This window comes from Eubalaena glacialis, chromosome 4 (genome assembly GCF_028564815.1).
Source record: "Eubalaena glacialis isolate mEubGla1 chromosome 4, mEubGla1.1.hap2.+ XY, whole genome shotgun sequence".
NCBI classification, from domain to species: domain Eukaryota; kingdom Metazoa; phylum Chordata; class Mammalia; order Artiodactyla; family Balaenidae; genus Eubalaena; species Eubalaena glacialis.
In genome coordinates, this window is record NC_083719.1 from 89,700,687 (window position 1) to 89,718,442 (window position 17,756).

At 35.1% G+C, this 17,756-nt stretch overlaps 1 protein-coding gene across 1 annotated transcript in view; it reads right to left on the reverse strand.

Annotated features, from left to right (window-relative positions):
* PJA2 (praja ring finger ubiquitin ligase 2) overlaps window positions 1-17,756 on the reverse strand; it is a 75,554-nt gene that overhangs the window by 3,093 nt on the left and 54,705 nt on the right. The window contains exons 7-8 of the mRNA XM_061189505.1: window positions 14,068-14,179; window positions 353-467 (exon numbers count right to left, since the gene is read on the reverse strand). Coding sequence (XP_061045488.1) covers window positions 353-467; window positions 14,068-14,179 — 227 coding nt within the window. The remainder of the gene's footprint in view (window positions 1-352; window positions 468-14,067; window positions 14,180-17,756) is intronic.

Below are 17,756 nucleotides of genomic sequence, written 5' to 3' on the forward strand. Positions count from 1 at the left end.
GTTCAATTTTAATAAAATTGAAAACCAACATATTGACTCATAGACAATACCTATGAAAGACAAAAGAACCAGACTTTGGTGAATTAACTGGCAAAAGTGTTTCAGCTTAATACATGACAATTTGGAATTTAATAAACATTGCTTTTGTAGAAAAGTTGACTGGTGAACATTTGTCCCAGCCTATCACTTGATAAATTAAAATATTCCACTAGGTAAAAGTTTGTCTGAATTAGGTTTCATACAAAATCTAATGAAAGTTTCTGACAGTCACTATTTTATCTTCTAGGTGCCTTGGTAATATACTTGAATATGCAAAGTGTCATTCAACATTAGAGATCAACTTTGCCCTTACCAGTGTGATCTTCAAGAACAAGGGTCTCTGGAAGACCATCAATGCTCTCCTTACTGGCTGGTGGATTGGCCACCTCAACATCCACTGCAAGAGACTCTAAATGTGCCAGGGCAGTCTGAAAATGAAAAGTCGCATTTCTTTGTTAGGAAACACTTTTTAAAACAGTAACGAAAAACTATTTTTAAAGGTATCTTCCAAAATTATATCCACCATTATCCTCTTCCTACTGGTTTCTTTTGCTTCAGTCCCTGCCCTTTTTGCCTCCTTCCGAAAGAAACCATCACCAAACCAAAAAATCAAAAAACACAGGAAAAAAAAAAATCCCTACTTTTCACAAGTACAACAAAAATCTATCTTGTCTCAATAACCACTTACTTGCCCATCATACTTATATTTTCAAGAGTGGTTACCTCTTCCAACTTATGAGCTTATGTGTGAGATCAATAACATGAAAGAAAATAAATACTTTGGACAGGTTCAACTCATGAAAGATAAAATGTGGCCAAGGTTACAAGATGTTCAAGGTAGGGAAGCAAATAATGCATTCCTGAACGGCTGTATCTACTAGTGGCATAGAGTCAGCACACCCACATTACTGGTTCACTAGTACTGGCACAACTCATTTTATTGTACTGTGCAGATACTGCATGTTTTTACAAATTGAAGGTTTCTGGCAGCCCTGGCTCAAACAAATCTATCAGTGCCACTTTTTCCAACAGCATTTCTCACTTCATGTCTCTGTGTCACATTCTGGTAATTCTCACAATATTTAAAACTTTTTCAGTATTATTATAATTGTTACGGTGATCTGTGATCAGTGATCTTTGATGTTACTACTATGACTCACTGAAGGCTAAGATGATGGTTAGCATTTTTTAGCAATAAAGTGTTTTTTAATTCAGGTATGTACGTTTTTTTGGACATACTGCTATTGCACACTTAATTGACTACAGTATAGTGTAAACATAACTTTTATATGCACTGAGAAACCAAAAATTTGTGTGACTCACTTTATTGTAGTGCTCTTGAACTGAACCTGTAATATCTCTGAGGTATGCCTGTATTCCTAGGTTATCTGGGTTGTGAACTTTATTTAGGGGTTCAAATGTCTGGAAAAAGTCACTAACAGGAATGGAAAGAACAGCAAATCATATGACCATCTAGTATGAGTCACCCTCATCCTTTCGTGGTTTGATTAGCCCTTATGGCTACAATTAGATTAGAACTGCAGATAGGACCTATAATCACAGGATCTAAAAGGTAGAAACACACCAAGTATCCACTGACAGATGAATGGATGAACAAAATGTGGTTAGTAAAGATAAATATTCAATATACAGTCAAATTCAGAATATTTTGATACCGTAATATGGTAGTATATTAACCACTTTACTAAAAGAATAAACATTAAAGGACAAGAGTATTAAAAATAATTATACTACAATAACTTGTTAATCAATACTCAATATAAAAAAAGATAAACTGTGACATCAAAAACATAAGACTGGGGAAATAAAAGGGTAGAGTTTTTGTAGGCAATTGAAGTTATCAGCATAAAGTAGGCTGTTAAGATGTTTTATGTAAACCTCATGGTAACCACAAAGCACAAGTCTACATTAGATTCACAAAAGGTAAAAAAATCACCAAGTCACAAAAGAAGACAATAAGAGAGGGAGAAAGTAACAAGGGAACTACAAAACAGCCAGAAAACATAATAAGAAGGCATTAGTAAGTTCTTATCTATCAATCATTACTCTAATATAAAGGGACTAAATTCTCCAATCAAAAGGCATACAGTGGTGAATGGAAAAAAAAACAAGACCCAACTACATGCTGCCTGTAAGAGACTCACTTCAGCTTTAAGGAAACACATAGGCTCAAAGTGAAGGGATGGAAAAAGATACTCCATTCAAGTGGAAACCAAAGAGAGCAGGGGCAGCTATACTTATATCAGACAAAAGAGACTTTGAGCCAAAAATGGTAACAAGAGGCAAAGAAGATTATTATACAATGTTAAAGAATCAACTCATCAAGAGAATACAACAATCATAAATGAATATGTACCCAAAAAAAGAGCACCTAAATATATTAAGCAAATAAAAACAGATCTGAAGTGAGATTAGACAACAATACGATATTAGGGGAGTTCAATATTTCACTTTCAGTAATGGAGACATCATCCGGACAGAAAACAAAAAGGAAATATTGGACTTGAACTACTCTTTAGGTAAAATGGACCTAACAGACATATACAGAACATTCCACAAAACAGCAGCGGAAGACACATTCTTCTTGAATGCACATGAAACATTATCCAGGTTAGATCATGTATGTCACAAAACAAGTCTTGGCAAATTTGAGAAGACTGAAATCATACCAGTTATCTTTTCTGACCAAAATGGCAAGAAATGAGAAATCAACAATAGGAAGAAAACTGGAAAATTCACAAATATGTGGAAATTAAACAACACACTCCTGAACAACCAACGAGGCAAAGAAGAAATCAGAAGATATCTTGAAACAAACAATAATGGAAACACAATATGCCAAAACTTATAGGACAAAACAAAAGCAGTTCTAAGAGGGAAGTGTATAGCAAAAAAATGCCTACATTAAGAAAAAGGAAATATACCAAACAACCTAACTTTACACCTCAAGGAAGTAGAAAATAGTTTGAAAATGTTTTTCAAAATATCTGAAAAAGAAACTAAGCTGAAAGTTATCAGGAGGAAGGAAGTAACAAAGATCAGAGCAGAAATAAGTGTGGAGACCAGAAAAATAGAAAATACCAACTAACACCTGTTTTTTTGAAAAAATAACATTGACAAGCCTTTAGTTAGACTAAGAAAAAAAGACAAGACCCAAATAAAATAATAAATGAAAGAGGAGACATTACAACTGATAACACAGAAATACAAAGTATCAGAGGAGACTATCATGAATAACTGTACACCAACAAATTGGATATATTAGAAGATAAACATAAAACCTACCAAGAATGAATCATAAAGAAACAGAAATACTGAACAGACCAATACAAGTAGGGAGAATGAATCAGTAATCAAAAATCTCCCCCAAAAGAAAAGCCCAGGATCAGATGGTTTCCCTGGGGAATTCTGCCAAACATTTAAAGAATTAATGCCAATCCTTCTCAAACTCTTTCAAGAGGAGGAGGGAACACTCCCAAACTCATTTTATGAGTCCAGCATTACTCTGATAGCAAAGCCAGTTCAGGACACAAGAGGCATACCTTGTTTCATTGAGTTCTGCTTCATTGCGCTTCACAGATATTGTGTTATTTACAAATTCAAGGTTTGTGGCAACCTTGCATTGTCAGATGATGGTTAGCTTTTTTAGCAATAAAGTATTTAAAAATTAAGGTATATACATTGTTTTTCTAGACATAATGCTATTGCCTACTTAATAGAGTAACTATAGTGTAAACATAACTTTTTATATGCACTGGGAAATGAAAAAATTTGTTGACTTGCTTTATTGTGATATTCACTTTACTGCGGTGGTCTGGAGCCAAACCCGCAATATCTCCGAGGTATGCCTGTACAAGAAAAGAAAGTTACAGCCCAATAATCCTGATGAACATAGATGCAAAAATCCTCAACAAAATAGTAACAGACCATATTCAACAGCACATAAATGGATCACACACCATGATCAAGTGATATTTATCCCTGCGATGCAAGGACGGTTCAACACATATGAATCAATAAATATGATACACCACATTTATAAAATGAAAAGATAAAAAGCATATGATCATCCCAATAGATGCAAAAAAAAAAAAAAGAAAAAGAAAACACTCATTTGACAAAACACAGTATCCTTTCATGATAACAACTTTTCACAGATGGGTATAGAAGGAACATACCTCAACATAATAAAGGCACACAAAGCCCACAGTTAACATCATAATCAACAGTGAAAGGTGGAAAGTTTTCCCCCTAAAGTCAAGAACAAGACAAGGGTGCCCACTCACACCACTCCTATTAAACATAGTACAGAAATCCTAGCCAGAGCAATCAGGCAAGAAAAATAAATAAAAGGCATCAAATTGGAAAGGAAGAAGTAAAAGTGTCTTTGTTTGCAGATAAGATCTTATATGTATAGAAATTCCTAGACTCCACAAAAAAAAAAAAAAAAAGTTAGAACTAATCAACAAATTCAGTAAAGTTGCAGGATACAAAATCAACATATAGAAATCACTTGTGTTTCTATACATTAATAATAAAATATCTGAAAAAGAAATTTTTAAAAATCCCATTCATGACAGCATAAAAAACTTAATAAAATACTTAGGAATAAACTCAAGCAAAGAGGTGAAAGATCTATACACTGAAAACTATACCACTTTGCTGAAAGAAGACATGAATAATGCAAAGACATCCCATGTTCATGGGGAAGAATTAAAATATATGTTAAAATGTCCATACTACCTAAAGCAATATACAGGTTTAATGCAATCCCTATCAAAATTCCAATGGCATTTTTCACGGAAATAGAAAAAAATCTTAAAATTTGCACGGAACCACAAAAGATCCTGATCCTGAATAGCCAAAGCAAACAACAAAGCTGAAGGCATCACATTTCCTGATTTCAAACTGTACTACAAAACTACAGTAATTAAAACAGTATGGTACTGGCATAAAAACAGACATATAGACCAAATAACAGAATCAAGAGACCAGAAATAAACCCTGGCAAATATGAACAACTTATAAGGGAGCCAGGAATACTCAATGGGGAAAGGATAATCTCTTCAATAAATGGTACTGGGAAAACTGGATAATCACATGCATAAAGCTGAACCCCTACCTTACACCACTCACAAAAATTAACTTGAAATGGAATAAAGACTTACACATAAGACCTGAAACTATAAAACTCCTAGAAGAAAATACTGAGAAAAAGTTCCTTGACATTGGTTTTGGCAATGATTTTCTGGATGTGACAACTAAAACATAAGCAACAAAAGCAAAAATAAATAAGTGGACTACATTAAACTCAAAAGCTTCTGCATTGGAAAAAAAAACAATCAACAAAATGAAAAGCCTAGCTACAAAGTGGGACAAAATATTTACAAATCATGTAACTGATAAGGGACCAATATTCAAAACATGTAAGGAACTTAAGAGCTAAAAAACAAACAATAAAAAAATGAGCAGAGGAACTGAACAGACATTTTTCCAAGGAAGACATACAAAAGGCCAACAGGTACATTAACAGACGCTCAATATCACTAATCATCAGGGAAATGCAAATCAAAACCACAATGAGATACCACCTCACACCTGTTAGAATGGCTATCATGAAAAAGACAAGAAATCAAAGTGTTGGTAAAGCTGTGGAGATAAGGGAACCCTCATGCACTGTTGGTGGGAAGGTTAATTGATGCAGCGACTATGGAAAACAGCAGAAAGTTCCCCTCCCAAAATTAAAAATAGAACTACCATATGATCCAACAACCCCACTTCTTGATAGTTATCTAAAGGAAATAAAATCAGGATCTTCACTGCAGAATTATTCACAATAGCTAAGATATAGAAACAACCTAAGCATCCACTTATGAATGAATGGATAAAGAAGGTGTGGGGGGGGTGTGTGTGTGTGTGTATAGATCTATCTATAAAATGGAATATTATTTAGCCATGAGAAAAAAGGAAATCCTGCCATTTGTGACAACATGGATGAAAATTGAGGGCATTATGCTAAGTGAAATAAGTCAGAGAGAGAAACACAAATACTGTATAATATAACTTATACGCAGAATCTAAAAAAGGTGAACTCACAGAAACAGAGAGTAGAATGGTGGTTGCCAGAGACTGGGAGTTGGGGGAAATGGGCAGTTACCGGTCAAAGGGTACAAACTTCCAGTTATAAGATGAATAAGTTTTGGGGATCCAAGGTAGCAAAGTGATTATAGACAACAAATTGTATTATATACTTGAAAGTTGGAAGAGAGTAAATCTTAAATGTTCTCACAAGAAAGAAATGGTAATTATGTGAGGTGATGGAGGTTAACAACCCTACTGTGATAATAATTTCACAATATGTAAGTTCAAATCAACACACTGTACACCCTAAACTTACACAATGTTACATGTTAAATACATCCCAATAAAGCTGGAAAAATGTGGTATACACATGCAATGGAGTAGAATTCAGCCTTGCAAAAGAAGGGAATTCTGACACATGCTAAAACAAGGATGAACACTGAAGGCATTATGCTAAGTGAAATAGGCCAGTTACAGAAGGATAAATATTGTATACCTGATATGAGGTACCTAAAGTAGTAAAATTCATAAGATAAACAGTAGAATGACGGTTGCCACAGGATGAGGAAAGGAGGGAATGCGGTTGTTTATGTATAATGCCATTTAACTATATACTTAAAAGTGGTTAGAATAGTAAATTTTACATTATGTGCCTGTTACCACAATAAAAAATAAACAAACTAGGCTTCCTAGGTAGGAATAGGATTCTGCCTGATGGTTAACATTGCGTTCTCTTGGATGGCAAACATAATCTTTTGTATACTCCTCAAGATCTAGCCAAGATATTTTAGCAACTGTCTTTCCAAAAAGGATTTGAGATGACTTACAATAAAGGATAGGGCCAAGGCCAAAGCAAAGTCAGGACTAAAAAAAGAGCGAGCAAAATAAATTCATTGTAATAAAAGTTAATAAACATAGTTAATAACATTGAACACCATATTTGACTCTGGATTTGCAGATAGATATTGCAAAAAGAAAAAGTGTGCCAGTAACAGAATTATTGCCTCTGACAAATACACCTTTCATTTCTGTTCTGTGAAAATAGATCTGGGCCCTTTAAATATTTTTCCTTTGTCAGCTACGATGATCTTAGGCTCTGCAGGAGAGGGTGCTGAAGAGACATCACAGGAGGAAAGGGCTGTTTAGTTCTAGCGGGCTTGTTGGGAGCAGTGTGTGAGGCTTCCCTGTTGTGGGCTTCTGGAGCACAGATGGCTTCTGCACCAGGCTCCTCCAGCGTGAAAGGTTTCCCCAGCACCTGGATCTGGAAGCACATGCAGTTTCCCCAGTGCCTGACAGCTGCAGTATAAGGTGGCCAGCAGCTTCCCCTGGCACCCTTCTTGGGTGGTTTTGTAGCAGGAGCGCTTCCAGTTAGTCTCTTCCCTGTGAATAGTTTCTTTAGCACTCCAAAGGTAGATTTTTGCCAAGATCCAGAGGGCAGATTTCCAGCAAGTTCTGCCAGCATAGTAGCATAAACACTTCTCTAAGAGCCATGGTTGTGTCCTCTTCAACACAGCCTAGATCTCAGCCCTGGAGGGTGGGGAGGTAGAGTGCTTCATCTCAGCCCTAAGGCTATTCCTTAAATCTGCTATTCCTATATTCTTTAGAATTCACTTTACTTCCTAGTAGCCTAACTATAGTTAGTAATTCTTTATACTAAACTTACCCCATTCAAATTAATTGTTTTCTCCCTTGTGACTGAGCTCAGACTGATACAGAATTGGTATCAGGCATGATTCCATGAAGTAAGAATGGGATTGGTTTGGTTGAGCTTTTGGGCTTGAGCTCACTGCTGAGCTCTTTACCAACTGAAGAGGGATGCTATCAATCCATGGTTTTCAGTGGCATCAAAATTAAACTATCACTGTGGCTGAACACAATGAAGTGCCACCTAAAGCACATGTCTTGGGAACCCAGGTGGCTGCTGCACCTGACCTAATGGCAGTAATGATGACTATAAAACCTGTGATGTGGGATGGATCCTTCTGAGTGCTCCTGCATGCTTACAAAGAGAAAATGACAGACTTGGGCCCATTAACTCTCAAAGTGAAGCACAGTATGAGAACCAGAGCATGTCCATGAGAGCCCTGAAAAAAATCTCTTACTTCTGAAAATCAAACATACATTTTAAATTAAATTAATTCTCAGTCAAGTTTCTCAAAAGTTCTATCACTGATTGGTTAAAAAACAGGATTCTGAGACTTAGAATGGGGACATCTGGTTGAACTCAGATGAAACTGACTATTTTGAATCCCCATGTCACTCTGAGCCTCCTTGTACCAGTAGGAGTAGCTCACCCTCCACAAACCAGCCTTCCTCTACTTGAAAGTCCTGTGATAATTTCAAGTATAGAGTATACATCTCTTAGTATTTCTATGCCCAATAGTATAAAGTTACCAGAAAACTACAGCAGCCAAAAAAGGCAGGATGATTGAGGACACAGACTCTTGAGAAATGTAGGTTTGGGTCACACCACCAAGTAAAGAATCCCAACCAGGTGAGATTCTTGCTGATGACAGAGAAAATAAGGAAGAAAGACACTATAGCTCTGAATTACAGTCTGTGACCAAATACAGAAACAAGGACTAGTAGCTTTGCATATTTTCTATTTGCTTGTTATATGTATATATTTATCTGTATCTACTAACCATTTTCTTTTTTTCCGTCCTTCCCATTTTTATTTTATATAGCAGTCAACTTTACAATTTAATCTTTATATAAGAGAATATTCAGTATGACTGACAATTTATGAAGTAATTAATATAGCCAGCGATGAATACAATGACTCTTGGGACTGTTCATCTGTTCATTCTGGGGAAAAGGTGAAAATTTCTTCTTTTGTTAGAATAGCTGTATCTTGTTAGGTAGAAATATAGCTGTACTGTTGTTGGACGGCAGTTGAAATGTGTGTAGAAAGGTGTATACAGAATCCAAGTAGTCAAAAATATGGACTGTTCCAATAATCAATTATCGCTTCTCAGATCTAAATTCACTGTTTTTGTAAGCTCTGTGAAAATGGATTTGGGCCATTTAAATATATTCCGTTCTGACAGCTGTCATGATGTTAAGCTTTGTTCATAGAGGATGCTGAAGAGACAATGCAGGAGGAAAAGGGCTTTGTTTCTGATCCTGGTTGAGAAGCCTTGACAGGCTTCTGCGGCATGCATAGCTTTCTCCAGCACCAGACTCCTGCAATGTGCACAGCTTCTCCAGCATCTAGCTCTTGCAATGCACGTGGCCAGTAGCTTCCTCCAGCACCCACCTTGGACAGTTCTTTTGTAGAGGGTTTCCAGTTAGACATCACCCTACAGGGCTGATTTTCAGCAAGTTCTGCCACCCCAGTATCACAGTGACTTCTCAGCTATATTCAGTGAGCCACAGCTATGCCATCTCCATCAAGGTATGGATCCCAGCCCTGGGGCAGAGTGTGAACTCTTCCTTAGGTGATCCTGGGTGGTAGCTGTTCCTTATGTGTACTTTTTCTATATTCTTTAGAATGATCTTTATTTGTTATTAAACAATCACTTTTTACTCTAATCCCCTGTTACAGTTAATAACTCTTTATATTAAACTTTCCCATCAGGAGATAGGAAATGGAGAGTAAGAGCCTATTATTTGTCCCTTCTGTTTCATGAATAACTGTAGCTATAATCATGAATCTCCTCCAATTCCCTATGTACTTCTCAAGGCAGACTCTGCAAGAACTTATCTGTGCTACACATAAACAAAAAGAAGGGATACTATTTACAGGAAGATCCACTTGGGTAGGTTATTCCAGGCTAACTATGCTTTAATACATGTTTGTGTCAATGGGTTCCTTATTCCTTTCTGAAGGCTATCTGCATATTTGCAGTGTTAATAAATACCTGAAATTTCAATATATGTAAAAATAATTTATTGCCTTGGTACTGACATATATTTAAGGTGATCTGGGATCACTTATAAGCAACAAGAGCAAGAGAGACAATTTTATAGCCACTGCTATGAAAATCCATAAAAATCTGTCTATAACTTAGTACAATATTTATTCAAATGTTAGTCCAAGTGTCAGGAAGACAACTAGATGGCCTAAACAGCCCAACTGGAATATATCTAGTTTTAAATACATCTAGTTTTAAAGATTTTGTCAGCACAAAATCTAGTTTCTAAAGAATAAAACATAATTTAGTTTTTAAAGAATCAATACCTACAACAAATGATTTAATACTGATTTTGAATGACCACTGAATCCAGATTTGCTAGATGATTACCACCTGGTTGACTGTTAATTTGAATGTATCTTTGAATATATCCATTTACTGAGAGCTTACCATGGCATCAAGTATTTTGCTAAGTGATTTAACACAATCTCACAATAACCCATGAGGTAAATTTTGTTATTCCCATTTCGTAGATGAGGACCTGAAGATTAAAGAGGTTAAGTGAACTATCCAAGGTCACATAGTCTAAAAGAATCAATCTAACTCAAAAGCTTATGCGCTTACCTCACGTACTATCTTCCTAAGGCCTACACCTTAGTGTAAATGAGGTACTCTGTAAATATGTAAAGACTTTCCTAGGGGTCCACGGGCATGGAGAGTCTTAAGAGACTCAATTTCAATTAACTATCTTATGTAATCCTTCCTCAAAGGAATCTGCCTAACAATGTACCTGCAGTCACAGTACCCAGCTGGCTCTCCTGTTCCCACATTCCTTTTTATACTCACCGTTTTTCCACTTTATAAATGAAAGCATACTTCTTCCCCATTCAAAGGGGTAATCTGAAATCCTGGGGTCAAACTGAACTATAATGACTGATAACAAATCTTTGTAGATGGCTTCCCATTTTCTACTTTCAAAAAAAATAGAAGGAGGATTTAAACAACTTGCCAAGTTTTTGTGATTTTGGTAAATATCTCAGAAGAATTCAGTGACAATGGTATGATAAACTCCTTCCATCCCTACCAATTTACTTATTTGAATAAGGTTTTTCAACTTACATTCATAAAGATAAAAAACAGAAATAAAGTTGATGCTGAATTATGCCTCATTCTAGGAATAAAATTCACTCACAAAGTAATTAGGAAGGAAAAAAAGCTTCTCTCTCATTAAGAGATGCATTTCTAGTAAAATTTTACTTTATGTTTAAGTAATTATTTACCAAATTTTATAACAGTTTGTTTTTGATCAATAGACACAACAAACAATTTTAACTCAATCTAAACCAATTTTTTTACATTTAAATTCCTGAACATATTTTTATTGCAAAAGTGATATAATAGGGTAAATAATATTACTTAGGATTTATGCCAAAAAATTTTAGATGTCAACGTAAAGATGTGCAAAGGAATACTTTTTTTTTTCCCCAAGATTTCTTTGGGAGTGAGTAAAAAGCTTTAAAATCATTTTTTCAAACAGTTAAATATCTTAAATATTTTGCCCTCATATCTGAGACAGAGATATGAGGCAAATGTTTATTGCCAATATATTCACCAGTATCTACTACCTGAAAAGAAAGATCAGCCTAGTACTGGAAAAATAACAGAAATGAAAACAACCACTGCCAGAAAGAGACAGGGCTGCTGAGAAAAAAAACAAATCAAAGCACTCTTTGTCTTATTACTTATTTTTGCTTTATTTAAAGAATGTTAGTGTTAAATTTAAAAGGAAAAATCCTAAATTATAAATTATTTCAGTTTCATTTTTCAAAATGAATAAGTGCATGGTAGAAAAATAAAGATTTCTAGAGAGTGGTAGGAAGAAGGAACTGTATTGATTCTCTAGGAGAGAAGCATGTCTCGATCAGATTCAAATAAAATAAAGCTGAGCACTAAATCTGAAGAAGCTGTTATGCTGCGGGGAAGGGGAGACATTTAATGCTATTAATCTGAAACAGAAGGATAGATGGGTAAGAACCACTGAGAGTGGCAGTGCTACTGGGTTCCTGAGAGCAGGAGGCAACACTGTGGAGACTCTATGTTCCCTGGACAAACTACATTCTTTCCTTCCTCTTGTCTTGTCCACTCTGCTAATGCCTTCACCTAGCATGACCTCGCATGACCAGTCTCTCTCGCTCTTCTTTCAAGATGCCAATCAAATGTCACAGTTCCCATTAGTAATAAATAATAAAACTTTTAATTTTCAAAACTTCTTTATAAAGACACCTCCATATTGTAGGAATCATAAACCACTAGCATAATAATGGAAACAAACTATTTAAGCACTGTGAAACCAGACTCTAATATTGATGTATATTCCATGTGGTCACTTAAAATGTCTTCAACTCAAGGAAGTTAGTGATCCTTAATCTTTATATATTCTATTCCTGATGCAGGTTGTCATGCTGTGCCACTGTTTCCCATGTGTCAGAATTTGGCAAGGCAAGTTATATAATCTGGGAAAAGTCCTAAGTGTGTTATCCTGTCTCACGATATTCTGACTTTTCTTCTAGTACATAGTATTTTTCTTTTTCTCCTTCCAGATTTATTGAGATATAATTGACATACAGCACCATGTAAGTTTACCATATACAGCATAATGATGTGACTTATATACACCATGAAATGATTATCCCAATAAGTTTAGTGAGCACCCATCATCTCAATATAGATGCAAAATTAAAGAAATAGAAAAAAAGTTATTTCCTTGTGATGAGAACTCTTAGGATTTACTCTCTTAACAATTTTCATATATAATATACAGCAGTGTTAATTACATTTATCATGTTGCACATTACATCCCTAGTACTTATTTATCTTATAACTGAAAGTTTATGCCTTTTGACTACCTTCATCCAATTCCCCCTCCCCCAACCCCCCGCCTCTAGTAACCACAAATCTGATCTCTTTTCCTGAGTTTGTTTTTGAAGTATAATTGACCTACCACACTGTATTAGTTCGTTGCACTACATAGTGATTTGATATTTCTATACATTTCAAAATGATCACCATGATACATAGTATTTCTGCTATGGTCACTTTGAGAAAAACATACACTATAATGCATAATTGACAGCAATGATCTCCATGGAAGATTACACACACTTAAAAAAGTGATGCCAATGCAGAGCTGACTTGTGTGTGTACCTGTGCATGCGTATGTGTGTGTAGATAAATAGGTCTGGATCTCTCTACCTAATACCTAATTTATAAATCTAAACTGGGCTTTCTAATCTCATAACATTTCAAGATAAAATGGTATTATAGTGTTCCTGAAAGTTCCGTCTTTCATTTTTGTTCTCTCACTTTTGACTCATTCACGTTATTACTGTTCCTCTACTTTGGAAATCACTGTGGAAATAGTGATTTAAAGAAAGACTTCTCACAACAAAATCCACTAGTGTAGTGGAAGTTCCCAAACATGAAAATGCTTGGGCTTTTGACCATAGGCAAATACAATTATGAACAAGTTTTTGTGTTTTGATCAAATAAAGCAAAGAAGGCAAGACAAACAGGCACCAAATGTGCCACATTTATTAACCTGTGTATGTGCGTGGGGATGAGAGGGAATAACTTTTCTAACTACATTAAGCAGCTAGATAGATTTAGAAGCCATAAGAACCAAAAAAGGGAAGTGATTTGTAATATATCTTTAGAGATCTTTAACGGCATTTAACAAATATACCTGTGTGTGTGTGTATAAAATATTCAGATTCACAGACCTGTATACAGTAATTCTATAGAGGAAGAACATTTTCTAAATGCAAGCAAAACAAACACTTTACATTCTGTAGTAAAAACTGGAAAATATTGTAATTTTAGGCAAATTGGCAGGATGTCAAGTACAATTTCTATACACATACTGAATCACAATTCAGTAACTGTTATTAAATTGATAAGAAAATTATTCACCTTTTCTTAAAAGCAGTTAAAGAAACCTTTAATTTTTATCACTTGGCATCCCACCAACCTACATATGGGTATCAGAGCACTAAAATAAGCACGACAATACCTCCATAGCCTGGGCTAAGCGTTCTTCTAGTGCCATGTAAGTGAGGAACTGAGGGTCCACATAAGAAATAGCTTCAGCAACTCCTAGTCCATCTGCAAAGCCGTCAAACAGGCTGGAAAAAAATGTACAACCGTGATTTGGGAAACCTTTATAGTGAAGACATAATTATATTAGCATACTGACAAGCCAATAAAGATGCTACAAGCAGAAAACCTTAAAATATTTTAATATAAATCTCATGGGGTGAGGGGCAGAAAGAACCCAACAGAAAAGTTAAATGCTAAGCATAAGGAGTTAAGATCCCATTCCCATTCCCAATAGGCTGCCACACTCACTGCACAAAGTTTGTAAGAAAATTCTCTATCTTTCTAGTTCTAGCTCTGGGAACTGTTTATGGCTGGGATAAAGGTAGTACTTTTTCCCTCCTAATTCTTTACCATATCTTTCCTCTTTTAGCTTCCAATCTAAATTTAGGTGAGAACATGTTAAGAATACTGCATTTATTTTAATTCTATCATTGGTCAAAGCCTCTTTTTCTTCTCTTACCTTGTACTGCTTAATTACTTCAGGCTTAAGAAAATTTTATTTTCTCAAGTTTATCTCATTAATCTCTCTTCTATTCTTCTAAAAACTAGGGCTCCTCCCCTATTATTCAGTTTGAAAAAGATTTAGCTCCTAACTGCTCATTTTTATTATTATTATTTTTTTCTGAAGGGTTGTAAGCCCCTTGAAGAAAAATATTATGTCTTAATCTGGTCTTTATCTTCTTCCTCCATGCCTACATATATACGGATTCCTCCTTTTTCTCTAGTCTTGGAAATACTAAGTATTTCAAGATTCAGAAAACGTACGTATATCCTCAGTCCTCTTTCTAAATCTTGTTCCCTTGGCAATTACATTCAAGTCCACCCCTTCAATTATCCTTTCTACAGATAATTCCTAAACCTCTATCTAATTCCAAAATCCCTCTTGAATTCTTGAGCTACATTTTTAGTTTTCTGTGGGGCACTTTACCTCAATGAACTCCTACCACCTCAAATCCCAGATCTCCAAAACTGAGCTTATTTTGTCTACCTAAAGGAAGACTTCTGTTGACTTCCGCATTTCTATCAGAAACTGAATATCATAGTCAGAAAAATCCAGTTACACATGCTAGCTCAAAATAGTTATGATGTCAATCTTTGTGCCACCATTAAAATTACAAATCTATTGCCCAGAGATACAGAAGTATTCCTATGAAGAATATATTAAAGCTTAGTAGTATCTAGAAATCAGCAGACATCACATGGTACAAAGGAACAGACATTTTCATACAATCACAGATTTTAGAATTAGAATTAAAACTAAGATTACTGAATAAACCTCCTCTGCAATACTAGAACTCATTCATCTATCAGTGAAATGTAGTGCAAAGAGGAAGAGTCTTGGAGTCAGATAGGAATTTAATGTCACATTTAACTGAGTCATAGTTAAACAGTATGAAAATATTATTTAACTGTTACTGTTTCTTTATCTGTAAAACAAATTAAATGAGTAGATGCACATAGGTGCCTTGCACAGAGATGGCACCAGAGTAGGCATTCAAGGAACAGTAGAACGATTTCCTCCATGCGGAAAACTTACCGCTTTCTAATAAGCAGGTGCATGCAGTATGGGAGAGCCCTAATAGAAGTTTGAAACTTATGTGAAGTAAGTGCTCTAGTTCTGCCTGCTGAAGCAACACAAACTATGCCCACTTTCCCTTTGCAGAAAACTCCTTCAAATGATTGGAGTCAACTATCCCCCAATAATTCTTTTCTTCTCTAGGCTAAACAAATCTAGACACTCAGAGCATGGTATTTGGTTGTAATTTGGTAACTTAAGAATAATCAGCTAATATTAAAAATTCTAGTATCATTCATTTGGTAAACACCATGGTCATAACTGTCTCAGACAACAATCACCAAGGACACTAAAACTAGTAGATGGAAGCTTGATAGTTTGCAAGGAAACAGGTTATCTTCCCACTAGACGCTTATATAAAGCTAAAAATGGCAACTGTACAGTGACGAAATCTGAAAGATAAAACCTTTACCAAGTGATCAGAATTAACATCATCAGTAATGGGACAATTCGACACCATGTGCCTTCTGATATGAACTGAGAAGAACAGAACATTGTTTCTATGGTATTCCTACTAAAAATGTATAACTCGAATCTAATTATGACACTGGACAAAACCAACCTGAGGGACATTCTACAAAATAAATGGCCTGTACTTCTAAAAATGTCAAAGTTATAAAAGACAAAGAAGACTGAGGAAATATTCCAGATTAAAAGAAACTAAAGAAACATGTTAACTAACATGGTGGCCTTGGATTGGACCAAAAAAAATTTCTCTAATGGCATTAGTGGGACAATTATAGACATTTGAATAGGTCTGTAGATTAGATAATGGTACTGTATCAGTGTTAATTTCCTCATTTTGACAATTTTATTATGCTATATAAGAAAACATCCTTGTTTTTATGAAATTCATTCTAGGCTATTTATGAGTAAAGAGGCATAATGTTTGCAACTTACACATAAATGCGTCAGAAAAAAAGTATCATGAATATAAAGAAAGGAAAGAAAGAATGGTAACATGAATGTGGTAAATGTTAACATTTAGGGAATCTTAGAGATATATGGGAATTTTCTGTACTACTTTTGCTATTTTTCTGTAAGTCTGAAATAATTTCAAAAGAGTTTAAAAATTCTATTATTAAAGCATGGTTATATCTGCAAAGAATTAATTTCTCACAATCTTATTAGGTTATTACAACCCTGATTTCTTATTAGGTTAATAATTATTAAAAAATAATAATTATAACCCCAATTTCTAACCAAGAGAAAGCTTAAGTTGTTATCAAAGAATAAATAAATGGTACATTTGGGATATGTCTAAATCCAAAATCTATGTTTTCTCCACATCAACTCCTACCACACCAATCTATGAAATATTCTCTGGTTATTCTACAATATTTCTGTGACTTAATCAAAACAAATAAACAAACAAACTTTTGATAGAGGACTTTTTCCATTTTCCTTTAAGCTAAAATAAAAAAACCAAAGGGCTTTAAATTTTTTCCTAAGCAGTGGCAAAACTGAAAAGAAAGTGTGTCAAATTTTGTCTTTAGATAAGAATTGCTGCTGTTTGTCATGGCTTTTCCTTTTAGTTGTCAAAATGACATGCTATTTTAATATGAAAATCAAACCACATTTTCACCTTATCAACACTTAGCTATTACCACATAAATTGAATAGAGTACCACAAAAGCAAATAAGGAGGCGTTGCCATATCTAGACAAAATTCAGAACAGTAACCTTCAAAAATTTTGTCTTAAAATCAGTGCTAAATTGTTTTCCATATTAAAAAAAAAAGTACTTTGAAGCTCCCCAAATTTTGGAACAATCAGCAATGTCTCTAAAATCTTAATACAACAGCCATATCCAGAAAGATCATCCATGAATCAGAAGTTTTCAAATTGAAGCTAAATTTTGTTCAATAAAGACCTCGATTATACCTTCAAATTTTTATGTGAGGGCTTCCCTGGTGGCACAGTGGTTAAGAATCCACCTGCCAATGCAGGGGACACGGGTTCGAGCCCTGGTCCGGGAAGATCCCACATGCCGCGGAGCAACTAAGCCCGTGCGCCACAACTACTGAG